General features: G+C 35.3%; 1 protein-coding gene across 2 annotated transcripts in view; it reads left to right on the top strand.

The window, feature by feature from the left end:
• The window catches only part of pcmtd1 (protein-L-isoaspartate (D-aspartate) O-methyltransferase domain containing 1), a 37,779-nt gene extending 21,616 nt beyond the window's left edge, over positions 1–16,163 (top strand). For both annotated transcript variants that reach the window (XM_066719655.1, XM_066719654.1), the window contains 5 exons: positions 2,592–3,059; positions 7,552–7,654; positions 8,192–8,363; positions 8,939–9,062; positions 13,629–16,163. In XM_066719655.1, coding sequence (XP_066575752.1) covers positions 2,753–3,059; positions 7,552–7,654; positions 8,192–8,363; positions 8,939–9,062; positions 13,629–13,999 — 1,077 coding nt within the window. In that variant the 5' untranslated portion in view covers positions 2,592–2,752 and the 3' untranslated portion in view covers positions 14,000–16,163. The remainder of the gene's footprint in view (positions 1–2,591; positions 3,060–7,551; positions 7,655–8,191; positions 8,364–8,938; positions 9,063–13,628) is intronic.
• Positions 16,164–18,736: the final 2,573 nt, after the last annotated feature.

The following is an 18,736-nucleotide window of genomic DNA, read 5'->3' as shown; positions in this document are numbered from 1 at the left end:
ATAGGTTTCTGAAAAAAAAGATTCTAAAGCCTGGGTGACAGGCTGTCAGGGTGTAAATGGTGTGCCAAGACCAGCAACACTGCCCAATTATGTGGGATAAAGTGAGAGAGAAATATCCTTCCAGACATGAATGATAGAATGAGTGCCTTTTTCCAAAAGCTACAATACATTTTAATACATCTGTCAAAAACAAGCATACGATGAAAGATATTACCATGAACAATCTTGTTTGGAGGACAGTTTATTCTGATATATTTATTTGGCCTATGTAATTTTCTTTGTTCTTTACATTATCCACAAATGTACAAACATATGAAAGGATCTACCATGTGTGCTTTCTTTCATGCACTGATCACTGCTTACTGCATACAGCTGTAAACAAAATTAAGCCACATTGTCAAAAGGTTTGCTTGGAAACTTTAACCTTTTAGGTGGAAATTCACCCGCTGTGATGCTTATGCTTCCTCTGTCACCATCATTAGTTTTTTTTTTTCAGTGGTATTCTATAGTGCTTTCAAACCTGGCCCTCAGGACCTAAGTGATATCTGTTTTTCTAAGTAAGTCTGATTTTTCCCTTCACCACATTCTGTAAATTAGTTTAAATTCTGCATGATTTGTTAGAATCCCATCATTTGAAATGTATCAGGCCCCCCCAGGCTCATGTCCAGTTCATTATATGTCTTTATTTATTCCTACATGGCTTAATCAATTTCAGTAGCATTGCTAGCTTAATATTAGCAGCATCCTTTTGAAATCAAAGCAGTGTGCATTCATTACACAACAAAAGATGGGAAATATACCAAGAGACCAAGTATGCACAATAATTGTACTTTGAATTGGAATAAATGTAAATTTCTAATTATAGAGCTTACGTAAGCATACCTTACCATGCTTAATCATTTGCACTTTCATGCTGTTGTACATTTGAGAAAATGTTATTCCTTCCATCACATTCTTGTGCTTAAATCAACATGTCTCCAGCCAAGGGCAACGTCTGGCAACTCAGTATCCAAATTGCTTCAGACTTTGCAACATTTAAAGAGAGGTATTCATTACTGCCACTGCTATACAAAGCTTTTATTGGATATAATTCGTTTTTTTTTTTTTAACTCTGAGCCAGAGTAAAAGGTATTAAATGTATGCAGAATACATAGGAAAATAATTGTGTAATTGGCTTAATTCATATTAGGTTGTATTTCCTTTTAGATAAAAATTCAGATTTTCCAAACAACAAAACAACAACAAAAAGCAACAGCAAGTTTCATATAACAACCTTGATTTACTTTTTAATAAAATGTGTTATGCAACTTCATACTATTTAAGACCCACAGTTGGACTCATAGTAATGATTATAAGAATGTAGGTCAGTCTTGTTCTGTAGATAGAACACATAGAAAAAAACAAAACAACTATTCATAACTAAAGCCATAAAGGAGAAAGCTCTGCCAAGATTAAATGGGTGCAAACATTTCATACCCACTTTGTAAATGTAAATATTTTGGATTTATGAGAATTTTAAGAAGCGCAACAATTCTGTAAACGAGCAGACTATACTGTCAGACTCAAATGAATACCTGTTTTTTTGTTTTTTTGTTTTTTCCACTCCTGGACTAGATCCTCTATTTTGTAAAGATTATGTGGCAGCAAGACATTGCAGTCAATATCCAAGTTTATCTCGTCTCAGATATCGTGAATTGTTGCCAAGTCAAGTAACAAGGCCAATCAGGGATATACTGCTAATGTTCTGACAATGCAGGTACTGTAAGCAAGCTTGGGACACATGAGCTTGTATTGCAGCATGCTAGTTACATTTATTATTATTATTTTACATTATATCTCCCCAAGAAACAAACAACAATTTGATCTGCAATTATCTTTTTATCATGATTATATTGCTGTGTGTTATCACATTTTGTAGTAGTATTTTAGTGTTTGTAGTGGCCACCTGGCTCCAGATTTTGCAGAGATATTACAAAACAATGTGCAGCAACAAACATAATCTGACCAGACCTTAAGTCTTTCTTTCAATTTGTTTACAACACACCCACCAAAGTATTTCTAATAAAAAGTGCCTTGTCTTATTCCCTAGCTGTATCTGACAACAGGAGCCCACAAGCTCATTTCTACAGACAACATGGTTTATAGAGGATGCCAGTGATGGAATTCTGGCTTGCAGGTCTTGACCATGTGACTCTGAACCTGGCAGATGTCCATGTAGTTTCACTGTATCTTGCACAGCACAGGTCACAGGACCCAGACAGAAGCAAACTGAATCTGAACACGGTGCAGCTGGGAATTAGCCTTGAGGACCTTGGGTTTAATTTGTATATGTCCATCATATACAATACAAATATAAGGTGTTCCCTCTCTTCCCATTCAGGGTTATACACGAGTATGTTGTCCTGACAGGCGGTGGATGTTCTGGTGGAAAGCTATGATCCAGAAATGAGCAGTGTCAGCGATGTGTATGCCCTCCATTTGTTCAGCATTGTTCATGCTTTGTAACCATCTGCTGTCTTAGCATTTTGCAGAGCAACATGAAATGGCAAATTGACTTATTTGTGTCTTGTGTTTCTCTCCTTGTATCTCAGACTTGCACTTGCTGTGATGATCTGATACACTGCTTACAGCACACCTACCTGTCACTGAGGCGGCCTCTCCATGTTGGACAGCTGCTTGTTGCTGTGAAAGAGAAGCAGAAGACAAGTTGCCGAGAGTTTGCACATCTTGAGTTCTCTCTGCTTCACCGGCCATGGGAGGAGCTGTGAGTGCTGGAGAGGATAATGATGACTTGATTGACAACCTGAAGGAGGCTCAGTACATCCGCACTGAAAGGGTGGAGCAAGCCTTTCGAGCCATTGACCGGGGAGATTACTACCTAGAGGGTTACAGGGATAATGCCTACAAGGATTTGGCCTGGAAACATGGAAATATTCATTTGTCAGCACCATGCATTTATTCTGAAGTGATGGAGGCATTGAAACTTCAACAAGGATTGTCCTTTCTGAACCTTGGAAGTGGAACAGGTTACTTGAGTACAATGGTGGGCTTGATAATAGGTAATTTCTAATCTCTTCTGTCTTTGCTGCTATTCACATCTTTGTTTGTTCTACTTGTGTTTTCAAAGAAGAGGTTGATAACTACCTCTCATGAACAGATACCGTAAGGCTCCCCAGTTTTCATGGCTCACTGAATACTAACAGACAAAGTCATGTACCTGGTACGTGCGGCACAGTTGTGGTACTGTTTAGACCGAGATCTTTAAAAGTGCATAACCCTGACAAACATGGTAAGGCCGATGCTTATAAATGGAAGCTGAAAGTCTTTTGAATCATAAATAAAAAGGTGTCTCATAAAATGACACATTTCTATTAAAACATAACTCTATTCCATAACATTTAGAATTGTTGTTATGTATGTATTTAAACCTATTCTTATGTATAAAGAAAGAGTTAGCTACTGCATTAATAATTAGCTACTGTAATTCATATAAAAAAAAAATCTTTCTTTCCTGCTTGTTAAAATTCAATGTAAAGAGAAGTAATCATCATAGAATGTGTGTTTGTGTGCACCATTTAAGTTATTGGAGTGGAGGTTAAACTGCAGTGTACAGTACTGAATGACTGAACACAACCTTGAAATTATATACTAAAAAACAAAAATAAATAGCTTGTTGTCAGGTGGATGGGATAACTTGGCAAAAGAAAAATGCTCACTAACGGGGATGTAAACAAATTTGTGCTCAAAAATTTAGAGAAATAAGCTTTTTGAGCAGTTAGAAAATGTCTGGGATCTTTCATTTCAGCTCATGAAACATGGGACCAACACTTACATGTTGCATTTATATTTTTCTTCAGTATATATATCGTCATTTGAAAGTGAGTTAACGCATGACAGCATTCTCTTCATTGCGCCCAAATATAAGGTCTGTTTCCCATCATTCCCTTGTATCGGGTCAATTACTTAATTCCCCTTTATCAGAACACTCCCAATAGCAAATACCGAACTCCTGAAATCCAATACAGACAATAACACTTAAGTGTTTCTTTGTGAATACCTTAATCAAAATAACTACTTTCCCAAAGCATGTGAATGCTTTATTAGTCTTCTAAATTCAAGAGGAAAGAGGAATTAAAGACATGTGACACACACAAATAGATAAGGAAAATGAAGATACAGGCATGTATAGCAAAATCAAAAAGAATAACCACAACAATGAAAAACTCATAACGTTCCGATATGTATGGTTTACTGAAATGTTGGTCTTAACATCTGCTAAAATTTCTTGCGTGTGTATATATATTGGGGGGTGAGGAATAGTCCACAACCCTACCCCTCCCCAAAAAATCTAAACTAATTAAAACAAAGTTTATATGACATTCCAGTAGAATTGTGCAACTGAAAATACAAAAGTAAAAAAAAAAAAAAAAGAATCCAAATGGTAGAAAAGGAAATCCACTAAAATTGAATAATGTTTTCCATCCAAACTGCTATGTAAGCCTGACCGAGAAGAGGCTGACCATTCCAAATGGTTGCTGAGGTTGTTGAGTAGATCTTTGCCATTCTGATCTTAGTTCAGAGGCAATGCAATGGCAATAGAGATCTTTGAGAAATACTACTTTGGATATGGCAATGGATAAGTGATTTACTTACATTGCTGGGTATTTTTGCATTCCTTTATTTAAATGTTTTGTACTCAAAGAAATAACCTTCTATAAATGTAGTTTTGTGTGATGTTCTGTTAATGACAGTAAGTACATTATTTTACAGATAGTGTACCAATCCCACATTGGTCAGTCAGCACCCCTTCAAGAATCACTCTGATTTCCCTTTGATTAAGAGGCCTAGCCTTGCTTGGCTTCAGAGTTTGGAAATGCAATGTTGACTGGTGTGATCATTTTGAGCCAGCAGCTATTCCACCTTGAATCCTGATTTTGATGGATCTCAAAAGCTAAACAAAGCTGGGCCTGGTTAGTACTTGTATGTATGACATCAGAGGAAATCCACGCTGCTGGAAGAAGTTAAGCTGAAGCATTGCCACACTTTGAACATTAACCCGTCCCAAGACACTACACCAGTCATAGCCAACTTCAAAAACACATTCTAAAATCTGCCCTACAGCACTACCTTATTTGGGGAAAGCCTCTTCAATGAAACTTCTTGGTAAAATAAATAAGAATGATGCATATGTGTATTTACATAGTACAAGCTAACATTAACATTTTCAACTTGACAAACTCATACAGTAAATCCATAAACAACAACACAATGGAGAAACAGTCTAAACTGAAACATAACAAAGTGTTTTCAATTTCTGTGGATGTTTTAGTCTTAAAGTTGTGTGATATTCGTTTCTTTACTGTTAATGGTTTTAATTTGGTAATGATTCATATATATATATATATATATATATATATATATATAATGTGTGTGTGTGTGTGTGTGTGTGTGTGTGACAATTGAATTAAAATGTATAAATTACTAGTTACTTAGAAATTATGCAAAATATCTATAGGTATATTTTAGAATTTGAAATGTTGGTGTACACTGCCTCCCTGTGGCATAATGTCACCAATATACAAACTACCAATACATTTTTATTTAATGTTAATTGTATTCTATTCTGGTTGTGATATTTCCTTACAAGTGAGATTCACATTTAAGATGCTGCTGCTTCTTTTTTAAATAAACTTCCTTTTGATTTTAGCAAGATTAAAAACTGATGCATCTATACAGTTTAAATTTATACCATTTCATGAAGAAAAGTATGTTATAATCCTATGCACTTTGTTTCTACTTCTAGACTCAGGGAAGGTCCTGCGAATTGAAATACAAAAAAAAAAATTGTAATTGCATTCAAAATATGATGTCATATTTAATTACCAAGTGTACTATGTGCTACATTAAACTCTTATGTAGTTAATTTAACACTCTGTTCAGACCAGTCATGAAATTAAACAGACAGAAAGAGTATGTTTAAGTAAATGTACACAAAGTCAAATTAATGTCTGCACTTTAACATTGTGGGACGACTATGTAAATTTAAAATCATTTGATTTATAGAATCTCTTTGAATTCAAAGATTACTTTTATTTTTCCAGTTGTCACAGACATGCTGTATCCTCCAATATTGTGTAATATGACTACACACAAACTAAACCTGTCCGTGCCATATAAATTAACTGTATTAGAAATAGTGGATTAATGCCAGGGTTTCTACCAGATTAAAATATGCATAGGCCGTATCCTCTAATAATAATAACTTGAAATGATGAAGAAATAATAAAAAAGTGTATATATTTTAATAAATACAATTTAAGAAGAACAAATTGCACAGGAAACAAATACGCTATTATGGTGTTATGAATCCAGTTCTGCAAGACCTAAAAAGTAAATCTGCAACTCGGCATGTTTATTATAAATCACTTCAGTTGCTCAGCTTTGAATCTGGAAGAGAAACTTGAGCTCTCCTGGGCTGCCCCAGGCCAGCGTGGCACAGCCTGCATATCTTGGGTGTGCCAGTGGAAAAGTTTGGATTTAAATACTCTTTATCAAGCTAAGCGAAAATAACAAAAGGTGAATTTCTGGGGAATAGTTTGTACTTGAAATTATTTTCGTAAAACACACTTTACATACTTTTTCAGTCTTCAGCTAATTTAATGACTCTGGTAAGCAGTTAATAAACATTGTAGTGATGGGTGTATGTATACAGCAACAATTAAATGTAAGTATTGAGTTTCTTTGTTCTGTTTGGGCAAAAGACCAGTTACTTTTTGAACAATGCCTCTGAATATTGCATTGCCTTCCAAAGAGTCATGGAGAGTTTTAGTCCAGAAAGGGTAACCTGAAACTTGTTGTTTAAGCTGAAACCAGTCAAACAATCAAATATAATATTGGAGGTTTAAGTGTCCTGGATCCTTATTTTCCACAAATTCAAATTAAATCATACTTTTGATGGCCAGATTTACATACACAAGGAAAATTAGATTGAAAGTTAGGTTCTAGGATGTAAAAACACAAATACACTTATTAATGAGTAGGCTCTGGTATGTTTTTTTTATTATATTTTATTTTTTTATGTTGCTGTTCTTGTTAATGTTCACAGTATGTAGTGTAAGTGTGATGCAGCATGGATATGTGTTCAGCAGCCTTGGCTGTTTTCTGTAAGTGTTATACGTGTTGTGTTTTCACACCTTTTTTAATATGCAGACCGACTGGTTGTTTTATATATATATATATATATATATATATATATATATTGATATTCCTTATCTTATAATTATTGATTTCAGAGGAAATTGTGGTACAGTTATTTTGAACATTTTCAGTAAGACGCACTACTTTACAGTGAGTGTAAATTCATAAATGTTTCATTCATAAATGTAAAAAATACAAACAGTCATCTTTATCCATCCAATACTTATTAATTGTTCACAAGTGTCCCACTTAGTTTTTTTCAGAAAAATAGTACATTTATATATAGAGTTCTGTAGTTCAAGGAAGATTTTTTTGTATAAACGATATAAATCTTTTGTTTGCTTTTAATTTCAGGTCCGTTTGGGGTTAATCATGGAGTTGAACTTCATACTGATGTGGTAGAATATGCCAAGGAAAAACTGGATGATTTTATTAAAAATAGTGATAGCTTTGATAAGTAAGTATACAATGGGATACGATCTTGCTTTTCATTCATTCAGAATGCTAGCCTACATAATACATATATTCTTAGATTATTAGTAAATGATTGCAGGTATAGGAGATTAAACTTGTCACTCATGTATTCATTGTGTAACAAACAATCTCAGAAAAGTTACAGTATGATAATCCAGGGATCTACAAGATAAATTATTATGATACAATTTAACATGACATTTAATACTTTTTTTTAAATGCTTTGAATCGTTTTAATCAAAAAGCATAAGCAACAGTCCAAGTCACTAATTTAATTTACAATTTATATGGCAAAAGTGATTCATGCAATTGCAAATGTTTACAAGTGTTTCCATATTAAGATTTACAATACATGCCTTTTGTATTGCCTCTAAATATACTTAATAAATATATATATATTAAATTACAACATAACATAACATCATATTACATAATAGTATGGCACACAATAGTATTAGCTACTACATAAATAATCCGTAAATAACTAAAACTATTTATTGATTTTACATTTTTCCCACAGGTTCGAGTTCTGTGAACCCAACTTTGTAGTTGGGAATTGCTTAGAAATTTCTTCAGACAGCCATCAATATGACCGGATCTACTGTGGTGCGGGAGTACAGAAGGATCATGAGAATTACATGAAAATCTTGTTGAAAGTTGGAGGGATTCTGGTGATGCCGATCGAGGATCAGGTGATTTCTTACATTTAGCTGCCAAGTTTGAACTGTATCTTTTTGAATTATGGTTGTGTTTAATCACTGTGTTTCTTTAAACATTTATGTAAGTGTTTATCAAATCTATAGAATATAGTGATTATCAATTATTCTTTCACCAGGTGTGTATTAAATATCAACAAATATGTAATGAACCTGAATAATGCTGAATTTAAAGTGTCCAGTCACTGCTTTGTCAGTACATAATTAACAACCCTTATAAAAGGAGTTTTAAAGAACCACAATGTTTAAAAAAGGCTTAGGGATCAACTATTTAACATAATAAGCATGCAGTACTAACAATTGGATCAGGCCAATTTTATCCTTCAGCTGGTCAGCATGATGGGTTGGCTATATCAGATGTGAACTGGGCATATGGAAGTTAAACAGCCTTAGTGTTATACATTCTATCTATGTGTTCTTAATTATTATTCTGGTCCAAATGTCTAATTCCATATAATGCAATGCAATTTACTTTTGCTGAGTGGATATTTTGCTGAGTGTCTGAAAACACAATTAAAGTCATAAGCAATTATTTTGATTTTGTCTTTCAGCTGACTCAGATAATAAGGACAGGTCAAAGCACATGGGAAAGCAAAAATATCCTTGCAGTGTCATTTGCTCCTCTTGTTCAGCCAAACAGAACAGATGGAAACAAGCCAGACACTGTAAAGCTGCGTAAGTTCCATTTGTGTTTTCTGTCTTGAGTACAGCTATTATTGATTACTCTCGCTGAACAAGTTGAAACAAGCTTGACCTTCATTCGGTCCTGTGATCCCGCCCTCACTCCCTCAAGAACATTCCTCAGTCATGCTATTAAGTTTCTTTTTTCCACTAGGTCGCAAGCTAGAGCTATGGGCTGTGTTTAAAAAAAAATCAATGTATAAATACATACGTTCTGTGATAACTACACTTGAATACTGTGATTACTTCTACATATCCCAGTTACATAATCCTGACAATTGTATCTGTCCTAAACACTTCCAGAGCATATTATAGTATAGGGCTGCAACAACTAATTGATAAAATTGATAACATTATTAAAAATTGTTGGTAACGAATTTCATTGTCTATTAGTTCGGTCTACCTGGGGTGTAGTTAAAACAACAACAACAAAATATAACTTGAAAGATGGCAGAGGCTGCAGCTACACCTGTGGAAAGTTGTGAGAGCACTTAACATTGTTGTGGGAGCACTTAACATTGAACACTTCAAAGAAGTCAGTTTGCAAAGCATGCAAAGCTGAACTCACATGGCACGGGAGCACGACAACGATGCAATAGCACCTGAACACATTGGAGCCATGATGGCAGGGGATGAAGATGCAATATTATTATTATTGTTAATAATTATATAATACAATTTATTTATAACGCGCTCTTATTATACCCACCCGCTACAAGTCAAGCAAGAGTCAAAACAGACACAGTGAAAAGATAGAGCAGAACGGCAATAGAGCAGTACAGTACTTAGACAAAACAAGCATGTTAGCCAATAAAGGAAAGCAAGCAATAAAAAAGCCCTTTTTTCCTGAAGTGCTGTATTTGTCCTGATCACCCCTCCTCCGATCCATGCTGTGATCCATAACTAGGATCATACTTTGGCAGAAACCCCGCCTCCCAGGACTGCACTCCACCCACACCACCCCCGCAACCACCCCTGAACGGAAGTGCCCCATCGTTTGTATCAGCCACTGCCCCCCTCCAAGGCTGTGCACGTTACTGACTGGGACATCACAATGCTCTTCATGAATACGATGCCCCCGCCATTTGGCTCTTGCTAAATTATGTGTCTGGCTCTGTGTTATCTGAGGAGCTGAATTAAAGTGCTCGTGTAGGTTACATTAATATGAACATGATATGAAATATTTTACTCTGCATATGTAGCAGGTGTTTTGTTTCAGTGCTGTATGGGGTGGGGGAGAATATTTTGAAGAAGGCAGTGGGATCCAGTGTAGGGATTTTCCAGCTTTTGACTGAAGGGCTATGAACACATACAGGATGTTTCTAAGGAGTTGCTAGAATTGGCGGTGCTGTTGAAACTGTGACAATTGATTACCATCCCACACAGAAATCCAACGTAGGGTATTAGTATTATTATTATTATTATTTTTATTTCTTGGCAGACGCCCTTATCCAAGGCGACTTACAACAAGTGCAAAAATACAGAGAAGTAAAGGGGTCAGTCATTACAAATTCAACTTAGCTAAAACATAGCAATTCAAAATAATACATTTTACAAATTCCAATTTACAATTTACACAAGTACAGTAAGAGACTTTCTATATCCTGGACGGTGAAAGCTAAGTGCTGTCAAGATGTAGGGTTACAGACGAGGGCTACGGGAAAGGGAGCAAGGAGGAAAACAATCAAGAATGCGAGGAGCATAATAATAGTGGACCTAGTGGACCAATGGAGACCCATGATCTACGCCTCCCTCTAAACCCCACCCTCAAGGCAAAACAGTGCCAAAATTCGTAAATGGAAAAAAAAAAGCGAATCCATAGAAACTCGTGGTGAAAGCAAAGATTCTAGTATCATAACCAAAGGCAGCGATTCCAGGCGAGCTCATGAGTGAAATGGACTCAATTTGAGTTTTGCTCTCGATTTTAAAATTGTTTGCTTTCAAGTTATTTTGTTTTGCTTTTGATATTATTTTTGTTTTATAATTCTATACATTTTGCTTTCGATTGTTTTATTTTTGATCTCAACATCCATTTTTTCTCAACTTTATTTTTCTCATTTACAATATATTGTATTTTGAATTAGATATGTATGGCACTGATTTGAGCCCATACACAAAAGCAGAGTGCATGTTTAAATGTTAAACTGTTTATTTGAAAGTGTAAATAATGTAAGTCACATTTTGTTGTGTATCTGTGCCACTTTCTAGAAATGTAGAAATCCTCAGCAGGTATCATTCATGCCCAGCTCCTCTGCAATAGTTTGCCATATATTGTGTGTCTATATTTATTTGCTCTGCTCTATAGTTATTTGTGGTTAGACATGCAGATGATAAGCTGTTCCACCAATGCACGTCTTCCTTTCATTTTTAACGCACGTAAATCTGATCGAATCGAACTCGTTTCACCGTCGAATTTAATGTGTGTTCTTTATATTTAATTTATCAAAACAGTTTAGCATCTTTCAAACTGAAGAGTAAAACAGCTTTGCATTTTGAGAACAATGTAAAAACACCTGTTGCTATATGCACTTGGTGTTATAACTGCCATCTCAAGTTGTTTTAAGAGAGCTTTGTGCAAGATTAGGTAAACTGCATCACTTTTGTTTTTGAATAAAACACATTTAATGCTGCAATTGATGTTTTTTCTATCCGATTAATCGTAATTGACAGATTAATCGAGAATCAAAATAGTTGATTGTTGCAGCCCTATTATAGTATTAAGGTTACATTTTGTGTTTATTTGCTTATGTATATTCGCGTTTCAATTTTCAATTAACTGTTTATAACACCTGGCTATGATTCTTAGCCTGTATGTCTCCAGGTCCTTTTTTTAACCTGGGGCAGGATTAAATAAAAAATGTGCGAGCACGAAAAGTCACAGAAGAGTCGCAGGAGGGGATCTCGCAGCTCAGCTCCTCGCCGAATGAAATCTAAAATATGAGGAGCTACGAACGAGGAGGAGCCTGATTTTCTGGCGTGGCTTCCAGGATGGGTGGGCAGCGTGAGAGAAACCGCGAGCCAATCACAGTGTCTGAAATTGGAGAGAAACCGGGGGCGGGAGAGCAGGATGGGCTGCGAGAAGAGAAACAACTTTACCTTTTTGTGTACATATTCATAAGAACAATTATACAGCTGCTGACAGCAGTGTAATTCGATGTAGTGTTCCTGTCTTAAAAGTCGCCTTCACTCCCAAATATACCAATAGCCCACAGGACCCTATTCAGTCGGGATTCAACCCCCCTATATTTTCTGTCAGCCCCTCTAAAAATATTACGATCAAAGACGTACGAAGCAACGGAGAACACCGTCCAAACTCCGCCCCCATTACGCCGTCTTCAGAAACACCATTTTCTAGCCCCTATAACTGTCAATGAGAAGCGCCCGAGCAGCCTATAGAGAGAGATGCGTGAACTGTAGAAATCTGTACTGTCCCAACGTCGGCTACAAAATACATCAATCAAAATCCACATTCACATTGGTTTAGTGTTGTAGTAGCGGCTGTGTGAAAGCTGCGTTTTATTCTCTCGCATTGTGCCAGAAAGGAGCTGCGAGAAGGTGGTTTTGTGGCGTAAATCAGGTTAGATTTAATACCGCGATAGTTCAGCAGCGCGATTTCCATTCGCAGTCATGCCGCTAATGCTTCTGCGAGCGACTTGCAGCGCGAACATTTTTGATTTAATCCTGCCCCTGGTTTGTTTTTTCAGTGTCTCAAGATTTGGAGTTATATTGAGTACAAGACCAGCTGACTGCTTCCTGCCTTCATTTAGTGCCATTTTATTGGAATTGTAAAGATTGCCTAACTATCAGTTATCTCTCCTTGTCCATTGGGATATTATCATAGAACCATATGCAATGTTAATTAGGAAGGTGTTATTCCTGATGACCTCATCAGTGTATTTATTTAGTTTCCTTCGGTCTTAAAAATAATAAATTAATAATGAATAAATAAATGAAGTATGCATACTTTTTTTAACCATGATTAAATGTACATACATTTAGTAAAATTTTTTGCAGATGTTAATGCTAATGCATAGCAAGCTATGTAACGTGTGTTTAAAGTACAATCATATGATTAATTTAGGGGGCATACATATTGTTCCATCTTATTAATTATATAAATCAATTTAAAAAGTTTTTTCAAAGACCTGTTCATTTTTAAATTTGTAATACTGTAATTATATTTTAAAAACAAGAACCTGTCCACTGAGATTTATATATGCATGCATTGAATTATTATTAGCAGTAGTGGTGTAATTATTATTATAAAGTGGGCAGTATGTTATCTCTCATCAAATTCAAAAATGGTTCCTAGAGGTGTGGTTTCTATAAGCAGTGCCAGGGGAAGTCAATTCTGACACTGTAAAGTAAATCCTTTTATTGACATAATAACAAATCTATTACGAAAAATCGTGTTGTCAACAGATTTAAAAACATCTAAAAATGTACATTTGAGAGAAACATGTTTGTAAGACTGAAATCAAGTTTTGATGTTCTGAAGAATTTAGTCTTTATTATATGTGGCAATACATTTTTATTATTATTTTTTTGTCATTCTTCCAGCCCCAGTGTCTGTAAGGAGTTTACAGGACTTGTCCCGCATCTACATTCGCCGCACACTTAGAAACTTCATTAACGAGGAGGTGCAGGCCAAAGGCACTCCGCAGAAAGTACCCCAGAAGCGCAAAAGAAGGCGTTGCCGCAGGCGTCGGATCAATACATATGTTTTCGTGGGTAATCAGCTGATCCCACAACCTGTAGAGAGTGAGGAAGATGAAAGAATGGAGGAAGACAATAAAGAAGAGGAAGACAAAGATAGTACAGAGAGCCTGACGCAGGACGAACCTCCTCCAAATTTGCTCCGAGAAAAAATCATGACTTTGCCTTTACCTGAATCATTGAAATCATACTTGACATACTATAGAGAAAAATAATTAACTGCACTGACAATTATTCTGAAAACCTGTAACACCTACTGAGACATTTTTCTTTACTTATTTCTCAAAAATGTAGCATTGCTCAGAGTTTCCTTGTAGGTGAAGCTGTTTAAGAGGATAGGTTGCCACAAATTAAATAATTGTCAATAATATGCAGATTGTTATGACTGGATTGATTTATAAAGATTTGGAAAACTTTATCCTTAGTGATGAATATGAGAAATAACAGCTATTTCAGTATTGTTTGATCAAAACAAAGTATTTAAAATCTAAGTCTTTTCGACATTGGATTTCTTTTACATTTATATTGCAAAAAATAAAAAATAAAAAATATATGAAATTCTGCTGATTTAAAGCAAATACTACTAGTTACAAACAAGCTTCAACGTACAGTATGTACACAAATGGGTTCAAAACTAAATTGTAGATGCTTTAAACAGTAATTTACTGGAGATTTCCAAAGCTTATATTGAAAAAAAAAAGTATGCAGATATTTTGCTATTATGAAATAAGCAATTTAGAATATATACATTATTTCAATTATATGATTTTCCACCTTTGAGGTATATGTAGATTTGTTTTGGCTATTGAGCAAATGCACTTTATTTCATTAAACTAGGTTATAAGGGCAGATATGTCTGCTTATGAATGAATCTTCTGAACAATATTTTGGAGTAATGGCAGCAAAATTTAAACTTTATTCCCTTTGACCCTATTTTATAAATTTGGTAACTGTGGAAATCTGGGACCTTCATAAAGACATTGAAGTTGGACATACTTTCCTGAATTCAATTTTGTAATAGTTTTTACTCTATCTTTGTGCTCGATGGAGTTTACATGTCAGTTGCACTTTCCCCAAGGTTTTTTTTTTTCTTTTTTTTTTTAAATAAACACTTTGCCGATTGGCAGAGTATCGGGAAAGACAATGACGGGTATGTTATGATAATATTTAGTTTTATGTTAATGTATAGAAAAATGGGTCTTTGATTTGCTGAGGTGATCATATGAATTGCAGGGATGCTTTTACATTCCTTAAGTGCTTAAAAAAAGGACAGCATGGGAGTAAGCATATGACCATGTTTTATCCGTATATATTCAAATTTTTTGTCAAACCACATATAGGTACATGGTAATGCAGTGCTCCTTGATCACAACCAGCATTTTCTTGTGGAATTCACCTGTTATTTTCCCATATCTTCAAATGGAATTTTACCAGTATGTTTTACTATTTTTGTATTCATGTGTTATTATACATGGACAATTTTAATCTGCAAGGGAAGCAGGTAATATAAAAAGAAGCATGTTGGTAGGCCATGGGAACTTTAACATTGATAATTTCCTTTCCAAATGAATGTTCTCCACCACAGGGGGTTATGGGAGCTAGAGATTTGTTAAGTTTTCTGTCCTATGTTATTATTTGTTTGGAGGGGGGCGGGGGGGACTTCATCTATCACCTCCCACGCTCTTTCATGCTGAAAAGTCATTTCAATTGAAATATAGTAACCATACATTACATGGATGGGATACATTAACTTATTTAAAGACAAAAAAACAAATTAACTTAATTTGCTTTCCATATCCTTCCTATGTCAATGAGGAATACAAGAATCAAGGCATTTGCCTAAGAGACTACAAGTGGGTACACTGTGGTAATTGATACAAATGGTGGTAGACCTCTTTGCTTGATAGAAACACAAAACTACAAGTCATATGTACACCTCTTTTTGAAAGAAAAAATGCCTTCCCTGGGATGATGAACATTTTTGTCAGTGGACGCATACTTGATCTTTAGCATGTAAACACCATTGATAAAGTTTTACTATTGAAGATTATTTTCTTTCTTTTCTTTTTTGTACAGAAAGCTTAGACATAACAATTTCTGCACTCTTTGTCTTTTGGTCATTGATAGGTACAACAAGCAATAGATGTATTTTCATAGGTACATACTGTACATGTGTAACTTTTTTGCATCATTGAAATATAAAACTATAGTCTGGTGTTCTTTTGTGTTGAGATTGTCGATTCCTTTAAAATGTTTCAAGTTTATAGATCAATTCCTACACAGTTTCCTTGGTTAAAAAAAAAAAAAGCAAATAACAAAAGCTTAATCTTTCTGCATATTATAACTGGGGAACATTTTTAAATAAAATATAGAAAGTGATCTGTGTCCCTGTGTCTTTTAATCACAGTAGCTGTTGTACAGTAGCTGTGTTTTTGTTTTTTGCTCACTCAATTAGTCACCAATTATTTAATGTAAATTGTATGTATTAGATAATGATTTAAAAGGCAGCACTCTGTCTCCTATATTAGCAACATAAAAGCCAGTACAATTACATAATACAGTCACATAGTGGGAGCACTTTGTTATATCACATCATATTTAAGTTGCGTTACAGTCATAGTCAAGTGCTGTTTATCTCATCAATTATGCTACTTAGTATTAAAAGAAACTCAGAAAGATGCTTTTGATATGTCTTCAAATTGAACATACCAGAAGGATGAATATGAACTTACTTATGATGCATTGCATAAAAAGGGTAGCATAGATGAGGTCTGGCTTGTACCATATCCTCTGCTTGGTGATTTGGTTTACATTAACCAGAATATATCATGGGGTTAATTTCCACTTTGTCTGCTTTAAGTGACACTTAAAAAGGTCAAAAAAGACTTGTCAGAGATTTGTTTTTTCTATTCATTTATGCACAGATTATGAGTATATGAAAATAGAAATGTACATGTTATTTTACATCATAGGATAGTAATGACATAAAGATATAGTCATATGTAATCTTTGTGAATCTATACAAAAAACAAGAAGAAAAAAAGACAAAGCTATGTCTGCATTACATTTGTTTTACAATATATTACCACAAGGGGTCAGTGAAGTTAAGCACATATTTATAATTTGTGATATTACCACTTAAAATCTGAAAGAAGTGCTGTAGATGTAGGCCTACAATATGTAAGGATAATACCCAAATCTATTACAAGATGCTGACTGTTGTGTTTAATGTACCAACACTAAACAAGTATGCCTATATATATATATATATATATATATATATATATAATATTAAAAACAATCCCTTTATATTTTGCCTAAGAATGGAATTATATATATTTTTTATATTGTCTGCAGTTTGTACATCCCCAAAGAAACATCACAATCGATTTTCTTTTTTGGGGACACGTTTATGATTTTATGCCCATTGATATGTCTTCCTCATCTCAGCAAAAGTATTCAATTTGCAAATCCCAAATTACTACATGCCACTGAATGTCCCCCAACACACACACACACACACACACACACACACACACACACACTTTTGAAATGAAGGTTCGGCCCCTGCATCAGACTAAGCCTGAATGACTTCAACTGGAAAGAATAGGTTGTCAAAGTAATGAGCTCATCTCGTTAGTCCCCTGACCTTAATCTCATTTACATTTTATGGAATGAGTATGACATAAGAGTGAAAAAGCATAATTATACGGTTGGAGATTATTAGGAATGAATGGCCAAACATATGCAGGAATGCACTGATAGAGCTGTATGAATTAATACTTGGAACAGAATACTTGATCTGAGACACCTTCAGTCCTGCAGATTGTGTTGGTAGCTTTAAATCAACATCTGTTTACAATCTGGAGGCAATGCATTATTAGTTCCATTAATTCACTGTTCAATTAAAACGTTTACAAGCTCGAGTGGAACACAAAAACTATATAAAACAGAAACCAACCAAGAAAAACAGAAGAACCTGTGGTTTCCCAAGTCCAATACTGCACAGCAGTAGTTGATAGCATGAATGATACATATTTTTCAGCTAAACAAATACCCTCTATTGCATTTGTTGAGAAAGCGTTTTGTTTCGTTTCCCCCCCTGTCACAATTGTACAACATTGTTAACAATGCAACAAAGCTGTAAGTGCCTCCTCTCTTTCTCTTTTCCCTTTGGAGACATTGAACATGGTTACTTTTGTTGCTGTGCTTCGTGTAATAGGATACAGCTAAAACCAGTGCACAGTGTACATCATATATAATCGTGTATTACAGACACAGTTGCATTAAGGGCAAGGTGCCGTTTTATTATTCTGCATGTGTGAAACAGTGAAATGGGGAGACAGATTACATGTGTTTACTATCTGTGTGCAGGATTTCCCTAATGGTTTCAGCACACGATTCCTACAATGCGAAAGTCATTACAGCCCATTGCGCCACCAGTAATCTGAGAAGAAAATCACCAGTCACGGGTTCTCAGGGCTCCTCCAACTCCAAAGACACTCCAGCTAATTGCGTTTTTAAAATTCAATGAGTGCACGAGTTGTATTATACTATACTAAAAACATTCAGTATGTTAACTGCTTTACTACTACTACTACTACTACTACTACTACTACTACTACTACTACTACTAACAATACATAACATACTAGAACAGCATGGGTTTATCGTTTGGATGCCAATCGTCTGTGTGGTAAGGAGAGTCAGTCAATGGTCTTCAGACGCATGAAATGCTCCACTGAAATTAGTTCCCCCCCTTTTTTTAAGAAAAGCACCGCCAAATGGACATGATTTGTTGTTCTTCTTCCGAGCCAGCTTGTGTTTGATCCACTACGACCTCGTCTCCTGTATAAACCTCTGAACAGGAGAGGAGAGGAGAGGAGAGGAGACCCGTCCCCGGGGCACTGCACAGCGGTGGGGTTTCGGAGCAGTGCAATGTAATGTGATCC

The sequence above is a fragment of the Amia ocellicauda genome, chromosome 2 (genome assembly GCF_036373705.1).
Source record: "Amia ocellicauda isolate fAmiCal2 chromosome 2, fAmiCal2.hap1, whole genome shotgun sequence".
NCBI lineage: Eukaryota > Metazoa > Chordata > Actinopteri > Amiiformes > Amiidae > Amia > Amia ocellicauda.
Note: the sequence above shows the minus strand (reverse complement) of the source record. Positions and strands in the feature narration are given on the sequence as shown.